Source organism: Hippocampus guttulatus, chromosome 3 (genome assembly GCF_054856545.1).
Source record: "Hippocampus guttulatus isolate MCC_2025c chromosome 3, RoL_Hgut_1.0, whole genome shotgun sequence".
NCBI lineage: Eukaryota > Metazoa > Chordata > Actinopteri > Syngnathiformes > Syngnathidae > Hippocampus > Hippocampus guttulatus.
The window spans coordinates 2,411,710-2,425,132 of record NC_141263.1 but is presented as its reverse complement, the minus strand read 5'-3'; the positions used below and the strand labels follow the sequence as shown (position 1 = coordinate 2,425,132).

Sequence of the window (13,423 nt, the reverse complement as noted above, 5' to 3'; positions counted from 1 at the left end):
TTACATTGAGTTAATCAGAAGAGCAATTCGGGGTGGGGGTGGGGGGGGGGGACCAGAACAGCAGATAAGATCCAATGAATGGCCTTTGAAATGTGTTGGAAAATCAGTAAACTCACTAAAACCAAAGCTGTCCAGGCATGATACAAAGTCTCCGATGAGGGCAATGTAAAAAAAACAAAAAACAAAACAGACCAGCTTGCTGGTCCACATGCCAGTCAGGTGCCGCCCTTTGGTGGGTAAACTAACCTTTAGCCACCGATTCAGAAAACAGTCTTTGCAAGCAAGTAGCTAGCAAAGACTGGAAAACACCAATGAATCTGCCCCTAAATTTATGGGGACATCTTTACTTATCCTGAGTTGAACCTCTAAATATATCACAATGAACCTCGCAATGACTCACTGATGAGTGAATGATGAAATGAACATCTATGCAGTTTCTCTCGTGCCAGATTTGCTTTCTTTGACACTTTGATTCGCTCCTCTTCATCTATAACTGCTTCAGACAACAAAGTGTATGCAGGAAAGTGGTTAAGATTGCACGATTGTCTGTGTGTCATGTGTTGTCTTGTATTATTTTGTCATTTTTTTGTCACTTTTCTTTTGATGGCGGCGCGGGCACCCGCAGCGGCTCCTCTTGTTTTATGTTGAGAGGGAAGAAACTTCATCTGTGCTGTATGATACAACACATTTGACAATAAAGTTGTATTCAATTAAATTCTTTGATAAGTCCCCAACATGCACGGCGGTACACCGGGGTGAGGGGTGCTATAGCCCCGTCAGAAATCTGTTTAGCCCCCGTTAAGCTCTCCCTGCATGAATTCATTTATATTTTGGGGCACGAGAAGCGACTGCTGCGAGGTTCCTTGTTTGTTATGGGAATTCTTCTATTTCTTCTTTATCATCATTATTATTCGGCTGGTGAATTGCACTGGAACCGCATTAAAGCAGAGCGTATCCAAACTGGAACACCAAAATAGCTGGCAATTTAATTAGTGTCAAGTGAAAAATTGTACTAATGTTAAATACACAGCTAAACAGGAAGTGGTCTGGCATCCTGTAATGTCACCCAGGATTATTCGAGGAGATTAGAAGTACGGCAATATTAATATTGAGGATAGGCGTTTCAGAAAATGTGGGCCATTTTGCTTCTGCTTACATGCTATGATTTTATACAGCAGGACTACAGTAGGAATGTTGGATGGAATTCATTTCGTTTGAAGTCACTTATTAAAGTAAGAAAAGATAAGCAGTCAGTGTGTTGTTGCGATGGGAAATTGGGATGAAAGTACAGACTTGCCATTTATTCAACCTCTTATTCACAGTGCCATCGAGAAGAATCCAAAAATACAACCACTGATCCATGACGCAAATTTGAAGCTGCTTTCCCATCACAAGTGTGTTAACATAATATATATACCATAAATTCCGGGCTACAGACCGCACCTGATTAAGAGCCGCATGATCAGATTTATGAAGAAAAATCAATTTTGTCATTATATGCGCCGCACCGTACTATAAACCGCTGGCCAATGAGTAGGCGGCGGTTCGCTTCTGCGTCCCTGCCGCCGTGGAGCGCCTCCGGGTGAGGCAGCTGACGCAGTCCCCCGCTGAACCCCCGCAGAAAAAAACCGCAAAATTTCTTAAGGTTAAAATACTCTCCATATTTTTATGAGCATGATAAATGCTTTTGCACAACGAAATTACGCTGAAACACATAATAAGAGGCCAGACAAAGAGAGATCTTGATGTGCATTTGCGTAATTACGAGAAATACTGCAGCCCACTAGGCTTCAAATGGAATAATGCAAATCATATAAATGGGAAAAGATGTATGAAATTATTTCTATGGTCAGCCCCTTAAAAATGATCATCGTTGGCAGCTTTAGGCTCGATGCTGCGCGGCTCAAAACAGGTAAAATGTGGTCTCTTGTGGCCGCTTGTTTTCAGTATGACGGGGAGTCACCTTTTTTATTTACAGTCCGAGTGAGAGGCAAATCAAATGTCAGAGGGTCTACGTCCATATTTATTATTTCATCTGGGCTGATGGAATTCTCCGCTATCTTTGTTTGTGTGAATGTGCGGAACGAAGCAAGTTTGTCCGCGTAATTGGGAGGGAGCTGCTGACATAACGTTGTGCGTGCCCTAATAGACAGGCTTCCATTTCATGAATCTATAACACCACGACGGCCCACCTTGAAAACCTTTAAAAGCTTTGGTTGTCTTTTTACACTGGCTCAGTTCTTCTTGCCGGAGCCTCCACCTTCGCACCATCGATTCGTCTATGCCAAGATTGCGGGCAGCAGCTTGATTTCCTTCTTTAACTGCCAGAGTGATCGCTTTTAGTTTAAAAGCTGCATCATATGCTTTTCGCCTGGTATTCTCCATGTTGATCAGGGTTAGAAGAAAGATTGAAATAAGGAAGTCGTGATTACCGGTAATCATACAATTTCATTGGACCCCTGTGTACTACTCATTCATTTTATTGGTCGACTGTTGCCGGGTAACACATTTTTCCCCCGCTATGGCAAAAAGAGCGGAAGTTGTGATTAGTCATACAATCTCATTGGACCTCCGTGAAAGACTCATTTTATTGGTCCATGTTTTTCCCGCGATGGAAAAAAAAATTAAAAAGCCGCTTCATATTACACGCCGCAGTGTTGAAAGTGTGGAAAAAAAAGTAGCATCTTGTAATCCGGAATTTACGGTAATTTTATACATAATTTTTGATCAAATATATCATAATGTTAATTTCATTACAGAAAAATATTTGCCTCAACGCACATTTTTCACCGGACAAAAACTAGATAAGACAAAAACCTCCATGAATAAATAACTCACACTAAATCAGTATATATTTTCATGGACTAATGAAGATGAAATGAAAATGTAGTCAAGTGAATGAAGATTAGGCTAAAATCTATGGACATTTTAAGTCACTGGCAAAGAATGAGGAAAATGATTTCTTGGCGTCGTTTACCGCTCTCTCAACCAAGTTCGTCCGAAGTGGAGAAAAAAATCCTTATTCTTGATTTTAGTCAATGAGAACAAATGTGGGCACAAAGTAGCTGGAAAAACCAACTTAAGAAACACGTCGCAGTTCACCACAAAGACATCATAGTAACTTAACAAAAAAGTTTGGTGGTGGTCTATAATGCAAAATTAAATCAACGGCTACAATAAACGTTAAACCAACCTCAAACTAATCCTGGCCAATTTACTAGCTTCTAGCATGTAGCCACGTGTTGATATAATTGCGTGTGAAGTTGAATTTGTGCTGAGATACGTCAAACTGGCCGGGCGACTCTTGTTTCAGATGCAAGTGTAGTTAAAGCAGACACAACTAAGCGCAAACTATATATAGTTAATCACTAATCATCTGGACAGTTAATCTACATAAAAGGCCACACATAATTCAAAACTTTAACCTATATTCTCATACATGAACTTTGTGTTTAAACATGAAAATCTGTTGACAAAAATGTAAAAGGGTAAAATGATTGTCTTGACTAACACTAGGCTAAAATGTTGCAAAGTTTTGTTGACAAACTATACAAATAAAATTGTTTTTTTGGACTTAAAATTGAAACTAAATTTGAAAAATGGCTGATAAAATAAACACTATTATACCGTTATCGTGGCATAAAATGGCCTATATTGTGATAAATGTTTTTTTTTTCCTACATCACCCTGCACGAACGTTAATGATTTCTCACACACTTTTGTTTGGAGTGAGCAGGATGGATTACGATTAGAAATGAGTTAATCAGAGACACAGCAAGGTTAGATGGTTTGTGTAAAAAGTTAGCGAGAGCAGACTTAGACGGTTTGGAAAAGTCCAGAGGAGAGACAGTGAGGATATCGGTACAAGGGTAATGAGGATGGCAGTGTAGAGAAAGAGAACAAGATGAAGACCTAAGAGACGGTTAATGGTGAGGGAGGCGGTTGATGGTGAGGGAGGCGGTTGATGGTGAGTGGCAACTGTTGTTAGATAGGAGAATGCACAAGATAGACTACGCCGGAAAAGGAGGGTCACGCTGTGGCGACCCCTAACTGCACATGTGGAAAGGAAAAGATGATGATGACAATGTGGAATAAGATTGATGTACAGCCATCTCGTTACCACTGCGTCCCGCGTCCTAGACGCACAATTTTCCCGCTGGACGCACAGTTCCAAATAATGTGCGTTTTTGGGACGCAAGGAAATTTCTCAGTCAAAACAACAAAAAAAAACTATGACACACACACACAGGCCAGCGATCCCACAACTGCAGCGTAAGTGTTTATGATTCGTCAATTAAGGATGATTAGACAATTATGGATGGAAGAGACCTGCTTTTGTTGTGTCTCAGCCACATGCGCACGCACACGCTGCGCACACACACAAACACCGCACACACTAGCACGTATGGTTAACAACACTTAGACACGATTCAAGATCAAAGAGTAACCCGCGTGATAAGACAGAAAGAAGATGCACAGCCAATCAACATGGCTTTGCTGAATCTTCTCAGCCCCCCCTCACCCCACATGTACAGTTTATGATGCTCTGTGACTCACTGTTGTTTTGCTGACTTTCGCTGCTCTTCGCGGACCGTTTGCAGACTTTTTGCGGACTTCCAAAAAAAAAAAAAGTTTTTTTTATGAATATGTTTGAAAAAATCTGCGATGCACTGAAGCCGCGATAAACAAACCGCGAAATAGCGATGGATCACTGTATAGGCTAATCGCTATGAAAAAGATTATGAAACAGTATTGGTTATTCTATAATTTACTGTTTTATAGCATGGTAACTTTAGGAATAAAACATTCGTCACAACGTGCAGTAATGCTAATGTTAACTGTTGGTAGAACTAATGATGACGTGTGTTAGATTCTTTCGTCAAATTGATAGTAGATTATACATGCATTGTCTTGGGAAGAGGATGTCAAGCCACATCAATACTTACCTATCTTAATGATGACCAGTAAATTAATCTTTGCAGTGTGAGATTGGAAAAAATACTCCGATTTTGTGGTATGTTGTATTCATGATGCTATATGAATACAGCAGTTTTTGATCCATTTATTTTTTGGAATAAACCTGGAGTACACAGCTACGGATGGAATGTTCATTGTTAATGCATAGTTTTCAAACATTTACCCTTGAAACATTATACTTTTGAGTTTCAGAATTATTGATTATGAATATCAGTCAAAATAGAAAAATGGGTTCCCAAGATGAACGTTTATGGAACCCAAAATGAGTTACCGTGGTTTCCCATTGGATAATCCGAAGGAACCGAAAAACGGTTACCGTGAATTTCCGAAATCCTCAGGCCTGCTACTAAATTATAAGTTTTGCAGCGTTTATTGATAATTGTATGTATATGTTGTCATTTGTGTTATTATCATATGATCTGAATTGAATAAGTAGACCATTTCAAAATTCGAAATTTGGGACTCTCGAAATGCATAATGGGACTTGTACTTTTCTGATCAGCGAGTCCACTCGCTGGTGGTAAACTGTAAAATTATCACTGGATGTAAAACTGTAATTATAGAATTTGTGCATAATGATAATAACAAAAATAACAATACCAACCAGTGTTTGATTCACTGTGAAATCCCAACCTCCCATGCCTGAGCCAAGTCCATTTTAAAGTAGTTGTCCTTGCGATCTGTACCCCTGTTGCTCCAATGCAGGGGTCGGCAACCCAAAATGTTGAGAGAGCCATATTGGACCAAAAAAAAAAAACAACCCAAAAACCAAATACTCTGTCTGGAGCCGCAAAAAATGAAAAGCCTTATAATGAAGGCAACACATGCTGTATGTATCTATATGAGGTACAGTAGCCTACTATCTATATGACTAAGTTGGCTACAAATACACAACGAGAATTCATGATTAAAAGTGTCCCCCCCCCCTGCAGTTCATGCTGGAGAGCAGGGGTGCCCAAACTTTTTGACGGAAGATCTACTTTTCGATCAACCAACCTCCTGCGATCGACCCGTTACGGCGCATATGCACACACTTACACACGCATGCCGTAATGAGCAACAGCCATAACGGCCGCAAAGATGAAGAGGCACTTTCACAGCATGCTAACTATCGTAGCTCACGTGTAACGTTTAAAAATGCATCTCTCGGCCGCCCAGATTCCCATTCTTTGCAAGTACTCTCGGTGAATTGTACATGAAAGGCAGGGGTTTTTTTGGGGGCGGTTTTTTTTTTTTTTTTTTACAACAGCCCCCTGACTTACATCCCCCTGCTAATAGAAACGTATGTCGCAGGCTGTGACGCAAATCCTCGTTGACGAAATGTTGAAATTTAATATATATTCGACACATTTTTACAGCATTGGAAAATGTTAGTTTGTGTCATGTTTGTCCTCTTAGAGAAACCATATTAAAACAAAAAATATACACAGTAATCCCTCGTTTATCGCGGTTAATGGGGACCAAAACCACCCGCGTTAAATGAAAATCCGCGAAGTCGCGACCCCCCCCCCCCATAGGTACATGTACATATTTATAAGGCCAAATTTAATGGTATATAGAAGTAAATAAAGTAATTAACATCACTTAATGCTGCATACTAATAGATTTAAACATGTTTAAGTTAGGTTAGTTTATGAATTACAAAATACAGTAAACATATTTTTTTAAAAAAAACATTTTTGTTGGGGGCTAAAGAGCCACATGTGGCTCTTGAGCTGCAGGTTGCCGACCCCTGCTCCAATGCATTATTATAATTTATGAAGTGGTTTTCTTGGAATTATAAATAGACGGCTATGTTTTTCATACTTTCATTGATGTACCTTTTCAACCTTTCCTTCAAAATTCTGTTTGTTTTCTTGATGTTTCAGCAAAACACATCATCAAGATTGATGGAAAAGCTGGTCTCTTCAAAGGACTTGGTCCAAGGCTTTGTGCGAGCACCATCGGCACTGTTGTGCATAGTAAAATTGTGCAGGTATGCTTGATTGTGCCTTTTATGAGTGTAATCACACCTAAAAATTGTTCAGAAACGACGTAATGATCGATCGAATGAGAGACGACAAGAGCTTCGAAAAAATACAGAAAGCAAGCTCATCTGCATATGAAGCCCATTTTTTTCTCAAAATGTTGCTGCTTTATTTGGGTCTACCCATCTCAGTTTGGGGTTGTTGTTTCTATAATAGGCGTTGACATGTTGATGAGGGTGCCTAACACATTCACTTGGTTTTGTGGAATTTAAAAGCAGTCATTTTCAAAAGCAACTTCATCTCCCCTTTCATCTTCCAAATGCAAGCTCCACGGGGATTTTGTCTCTGATTTTCCTATTTGAAACGCAGCTTTTCTCGTACTGCCACTTGATTTCCCCTATTACATATGTTAGCAGTCTGATTTGGATAAACTACCCTGAACGATGAGTTGCACGCAAGGTAAATGGGCCACACAAATTCTATAACCGCAATTCCCAGCCAACAACTCATGGTTTTTTGTCTAAAAGCCACTTGTGAGACTCCGACCGCCACAGGCACGACTGTCACCTTTACCTTCCAGGCTCTTTCCAGCTCCTCTCTGAGCCTTTGGTATTTCTCCAGTTTTCTAGTGTTCCTTCTTTCTGATGTTTCCATCACTTGGGATCGCTACATCCACGACAACGGCTTCCCTCAGCCCTTTATCTATGATCACTAACGATATCCGGTTGGCTCGCCATGACCATCTTGTCAGTCTGTATCTGGAAGTCCCACAGGATCTTTGCTCAGTCATTCTCCACCACCTTTGGAGGTGTTTCCCACTTTGACCTTGGGGTTTCCACTCCATACTCCGCACAGATGTTTCAGTAGACTATGCCAGCCACCTGGCTATGGCGTTCCAAGTAGGCCAGGGGTGCCCAAACTTTTTGGACCTCGGATCGACTTTTCGATCAACCAACCTCCCGAGATGGCCCCTTACCCCGTGCGCACGCACGCCATGAAGAGGCCTGACACGGAGGCATACAATGCACCTTTGCAGCTGTCTTGCAGCTATCGAGATTCTACATAGCTCACACGTACCGTTTTAAAGTGCTTCCCTGGGCCCTTTAAATTCCTATTCTTTGCCCGTGCCCTCAGTGAATTGACACGAAGCAAACTCTGAATGAGAATAATGACGATAAAAGATGTAGCACAACAGCAGACGTAGATCACGCACCACCATAGGTAAATGATTTACCTGCTTTATTTTATTTTTAAAATATTTTATCGTGAAAATGAGACTGATAGGATGATTAGGGTGCAGCGTACATTAACTCAAAAAATATATTACTAACATGTCTAAAGACACACAAATGGGTTTTTTTTTTCTTCTCCTCTACACCCCTCGGATACACTTGGGATCTGTCCTAGATCTACCAGTTGATCAGGATCGATGTAATGGGCATCCCTGATGTAGGCTTTCCATGCCAGCATCTTACATCCTGCAGTTATGTGTTGGTTCGTCTCTGGTGCCTCTTTGCACAACCTGCACCGTGGGTCTTGTCTGGTGTGGTATATCTGAGCCTCTATGGCTCTGGTGCTCATGGCCTGCTCCTGAGCAGCCAGGATGAGTGCTTCTGTGCTGTCCTTTAGGCCAGCCCACTCTAGCCACTGATAGGACTTCTTGATATCAGCCACTTAAGTTATGGTCCGGTGGTACATCCCGTGTAGGGGCTTGTCCTCCCATGATGGTCCCTCTTCCAGCGTCTCATCCTCTGTTCCCCATTGTCTGAGACATTCTCTGAGTACGTCATCCGTTGGAGCCTTCTCCTTGATATATTCATGAAGCTTTGATGTTTCATCCTGGACAGTGGCTCTCACACTCACGAGTCCCCGGCTTCCTTCCTTACGGCTTGCGTACAGTCTCAGGGTGCTGGATTTGGGATGGAACCCTCCATGCATGGTTAGGAGCTTTCGGGTCTTAACGTCCGTGGTCTGAATCTCTTCCTTTGGCCACCTTATTATTCCTGCAGGGTATAGCTGTTTATGCCGAGTCTTGTTCTTGCCATTGAGCTGACTTCTGAGGACTTACTTCACTCGCTGGAGGTATTTGGCAGTAGCCACTTTCCTTGTTGCCAGTTCGAGGTTGCCATTGGCTTGTGGTATACCGAGGTACTTGTAGCTGTCCTCAATGTCTACTATTGTTCCTTAAGTGAGTGAGACCCCTTCAGTGTGGACTACCTTTCCTCTCTTAGTCACCATCCGACTACGTTTCTCAAGCCCGAATGACATCCCGGTGTCACTGCTGGAGATCCTGGTTTTGTGGATCAGGGAGTCTATGTCCCATTCACTCTTAGCATACAGCTTTATGTCATCCATGTAGAGGAGGTGACTGATCGTAGCTCCATTTCTGAGGCGGAATCCAAAGCCTGTTTTGGCGATTACTTTGCTTCTGGGGTTCAGTCCTATGCAGAACAGCGGTAGGGAGAGTGCATCACCTTGGTTTATGCCACATTTGATGGACACTTGGGTAAGTGGCTTGCCATTGGCTTCACGTGTGGCTTTCCACATCATCATCGAGTTTGCAACAAAGGCTCTTAGGGTCCTGTTCACCTGATACAACTCCAAGCATTCAGTGATCCATGTATGTGGCATCGAGTCATAGGCTTTGTTGAAATCAATCCAGGCTGTGCACAGGTTGGTACGTCGGGACCTGCAGTCTTGTGTGACTGTTCTGTCAACCAGGAGCTGATGTTTGGCTCCTCTGGTATCTCTGCCAATGCCCTTCTGTGCTTTGCTCATGTATTGATCCATGTGTCCACTTATCTTAGCCGCAATGATGCCTGACATGAGCTTCCATGTTGTGGAGAGACAGGTTATTGGCCGATAGTTGGATGGGACTGCACCCTTTGAGGGATCCTTCATGATCAGGATCGTTCACCCTTCCGTGAGCCATCCTGGATGAGTCCCATTCCTCAGCAACTGGTTCATTTGTGCTGCTAGGCGCTTATGGAGTGCTGTGAGTTTCTTTAGCCAGTAGGTGTGGACCCCGTCCGGGCCTGGTGCTATCCAGTCTTCCATATCTGAGACTCTTTCCTGTATGTCTGCCACTGTTATAGTGACTGCCTTCTGTTCAGGGAGGTTGCTGTGCTCCTTCCTCTCTGAGTCACCAGCCATTGTGCACTGCTGTTTTGTGCAACCTCCTTCTCCCTTATGCCTTTCCAGTACCTTTCAGTTTCCAGTCTTGGTGGGTCAGCTCTGCTGTTAGAACCCTGCCACTGAGCGTACACTTTCGCAGGTTGTGTTGCGAACAGCCTTTTTATTCGTCTGGCCTCATTCTCTTTCGTGTACCTCTTTAGGCGACCGGACAAGGCATGGAGCCTTTGTTTGGCAGTTTCGAGGGCTTCAGGTATGGTCATCTGGATGTACCTCTCAGGTATCGGCCTTTTCATCACATCTCTCCGAGCCGCCTTGATCTTGGCCTTCAACCGTCTTTTCCATGGTGGATAACGTATCTCATGACTCCCATGGTTGCTCTTATAGCCAAGCATCTCTCGGGTCACTGATGCTGAAGCGTATATCAGCTCATTGGTTTCTGTGATCGTTACGGTAGGGATCGCCCTCAGTGCTTCATTCACACTTTCCATGAGACTTTCAGGTGGTATTTCACATAGCCGTTGTAATCGGTTTCTAGGTTGCCCAGCTTTCATTCTTGCCATGATCTTAGCTTTCAGGTCAGTTGCTGCCTCGCTCAGCATTTCATTTATTGGGGCTGGCCTCCCAATCTCATCATCTGCATTCATTGGGGCTTGCCTCCCAATATCTGGTATGACCTCCTCCTCTGATCTGGCAGCCTGGGGCCCTTCACCATGGAATCTGTACCTCATCAATCTGAAATTGTGATCGCAATTGCCGTTTGTGGATGTTGGAACACTGGCGACTGGGTGTTTTGTGGTCAACCGTGACTGTGAGTTTCGAAGTAACCATTCAGCCCACATTCTCTGCATGGAACCCCTCTGACTAGGGTTGCTTGAGGAGTAGCATTCCAACAGACCCATGTTATCACATCTCGCCCATCTCCGCGTCATTCCAGTGGCCCATTTTCCATCAAGGTGCTCTGATTCCCCAGCACCTGACGCAGACCTTGTTTGGCCAGGCGACGTCCGAGCCGGCATGTCATTCCTTTTATTTTCTCTCATCATTGTTGTATGAGGTAGGCATAAGCATGAAGGGCCTTGCCCAAGGACCCACGCTGGGTGGTGTTATATGCTCATATTGCCCCAAGCGGGATTCGAACCCCCGTCTCCCAAACCAGTGCCTTACCAACTGAGCTATCCATCCGCTATATATACTGTATATATAATATTTATGAAAATTTACTGTGATGTATTTTTTTCTATTTTGTTACAGAAATGTAATGAACAAGGAGCACTTGAGGTAAGAATTGATCATACCCATTTGTCAATACCTTCAACCTGGGATAAACAATATATTTGCGGTGTGATTGTGATTTGATAAAATGCTATTTGTTCATCACAAAGGCTACGATTTGACTGGTCATTCCGAGCGGAGCATAATGGGGGCGGGGAAGAGTCAGCTTCTGATTAGGCACAGACGGCAACGGTGTCATTAAAGTCTGCCGCGCTAGGTGCGCATTATTTTATGTGAGCTTTCTGTGTCATGAGGCCTTGAGTCCAGTTTCTAACATGTTTGATTCTTTTTCAGCTTGCAAGATTTTAAAAAATAGTAAAGTAGAGCTGCAATCAGATATTGAGGACCCTTGCAGCTGTGGCATCGTTGCGGTCCTGGCCCATTGAAATTTTTGGAAAATGAAGTACATCAGATTAAAAGATATTTTGATAAAATATCACCTCTACTCAAAGGTAAAAATTAGGCAAAATTTGAAAGGCAAATGAAAAATGGCCAACTTCCTTCGCGAGTAGGGTGCCAGAGACCTCTTTTTTGGTTGGATGTGCTTCCTACGTTTGGTTACCTCGTTACCTCTGCGTCCTAGACTAGACGCACAATTTTCCCGCGAGACGCACAGTTCCAAATAATGTGCGTTTTTGGGATGCAAGGAAATTTCTCAGTCAAAACAAAACATAACAAACAAACTACGACACACACACACACACACACAGGCCAGCGATCCCGCCACCCCGTGCAGCAGACGTGTTTATGATTCGTCAATTAAGGATGATTAGACAATTAAGGATGGAAGAAACCTGCTTTTGTTCTTATAAGCCTTCTCTCTCTCTCTCTCTCTCCCTCTCTCTCTCAGCCACACACACACGGCACACACACACACTAGCACATATGTAAACAACACTTAGACACCGATTAAATATCTTCTCAGCCCCCCCTCACCCCACATGTACTGTATATGATGCTCTATGTGACTCACTGTTGTTTTGCTGACTTTCGCTGCTCTCGCGGACCGTTTGCGGACTTTTTGCGGACTTCAAACAATATATACAGTGTATATATATATATATATATATTTTTTTTTTTTTAATGAATATGTTTGACTGAAGCCGCGATAAACGAAATCTCTTTCCTTTTTACTATTTTACTTACCTTACTTTCTGTCAAATTATTACTGTATATGTTTTATGTTCAATAAACAAACGAAACGAAAAAAAAACGAACCGCGAAATAGCGAGGGATCACTGTATAGGCTAATCGCTATGAAAAATATTATGAAGCAGTATTGGTGATTCTATAATTTACTGTTTTGTAGCATGGTAACTTTAGGAATAAAACATTCGTCACAACGTGCAGTAATGCTAATGTTAAGTGTTGGTAGAACTAATGATGGCGTGTGTTAGATTCTTTCTTCAATTTGATAGTAGATTACACATGCATTGTCTTGGGAAGAGGATGTCAAGCCACATCAATACTTACCTATATTAATGATGACCAGTAAATTAATCTTTGCAGTGTGAGATTGGAAAAAATACTCTGATTTTGTGGTATGTTGTATTCATGATGCCATATGAGTACAACATATTTTGATCCATTTATTTTATTGAATAAACCTGGAGTACACAGCTACTGATGGTATGTTCATTGTTAATGCATAGTTTTCAAACATTTACCCTTGAAACATTATACTTTTGAGTTTCAGAATTCTTGATTATGAATATCAGTCAAAATAGAAAAATGGGTTCCCATGATGAACGTTTACAGAACCCAAAATGAGTTACCGTGGTTTCCCATTGGGTAATCCGACGGAACTGAAAAACGGTTACCGTGAATTTCCGAAATCCTCAGGCCTGCTCCTGAATTATTTAAATTTTTGCAGCATTTATTTATAATTGTATGTATATGTTGTTGTTTGTGTTATTATCATATGATATGAATTGAATAAGTAGACCATTTCAGAATTCGGAATTTTGGACTCTCGAAATGCATAATGGGACTCGTACTTTTCTGATCAGCGAGTCCGTGGGACTCGCAGGTGGTAACTGTAAAATTATCACTGTTGGTGGAATGTTCAACCT

The 13,423-nt window shown here is 42.2% G+C and overlaps 1 protein-coding gene across 1 annotated transcript in view; it reads left to right on the top strand.

Moving 5' to 3' along the window:
- Window positions 1-13,423, top strand: part of mtch2 (mitochondrial carrier homolog 2) — a 34,939-nt gene that overhangs the window by 4,898 nt on the left and 16,618 nt on the right. The window contains exons 3-4 of the mRNA XM_086106477.1: window positions 6,846-6,952; window positions 11,331-11,357. Coding sequence (XP_085962603.1) covers window positions 6,846-6,952; window positions 11,331-11,357 — 134 coding nt within the window. The remainder of the gene's footprint in view (window positions 1-6,845; window positions 6,953-11,330; window positions 11,358-13,423) is intronic.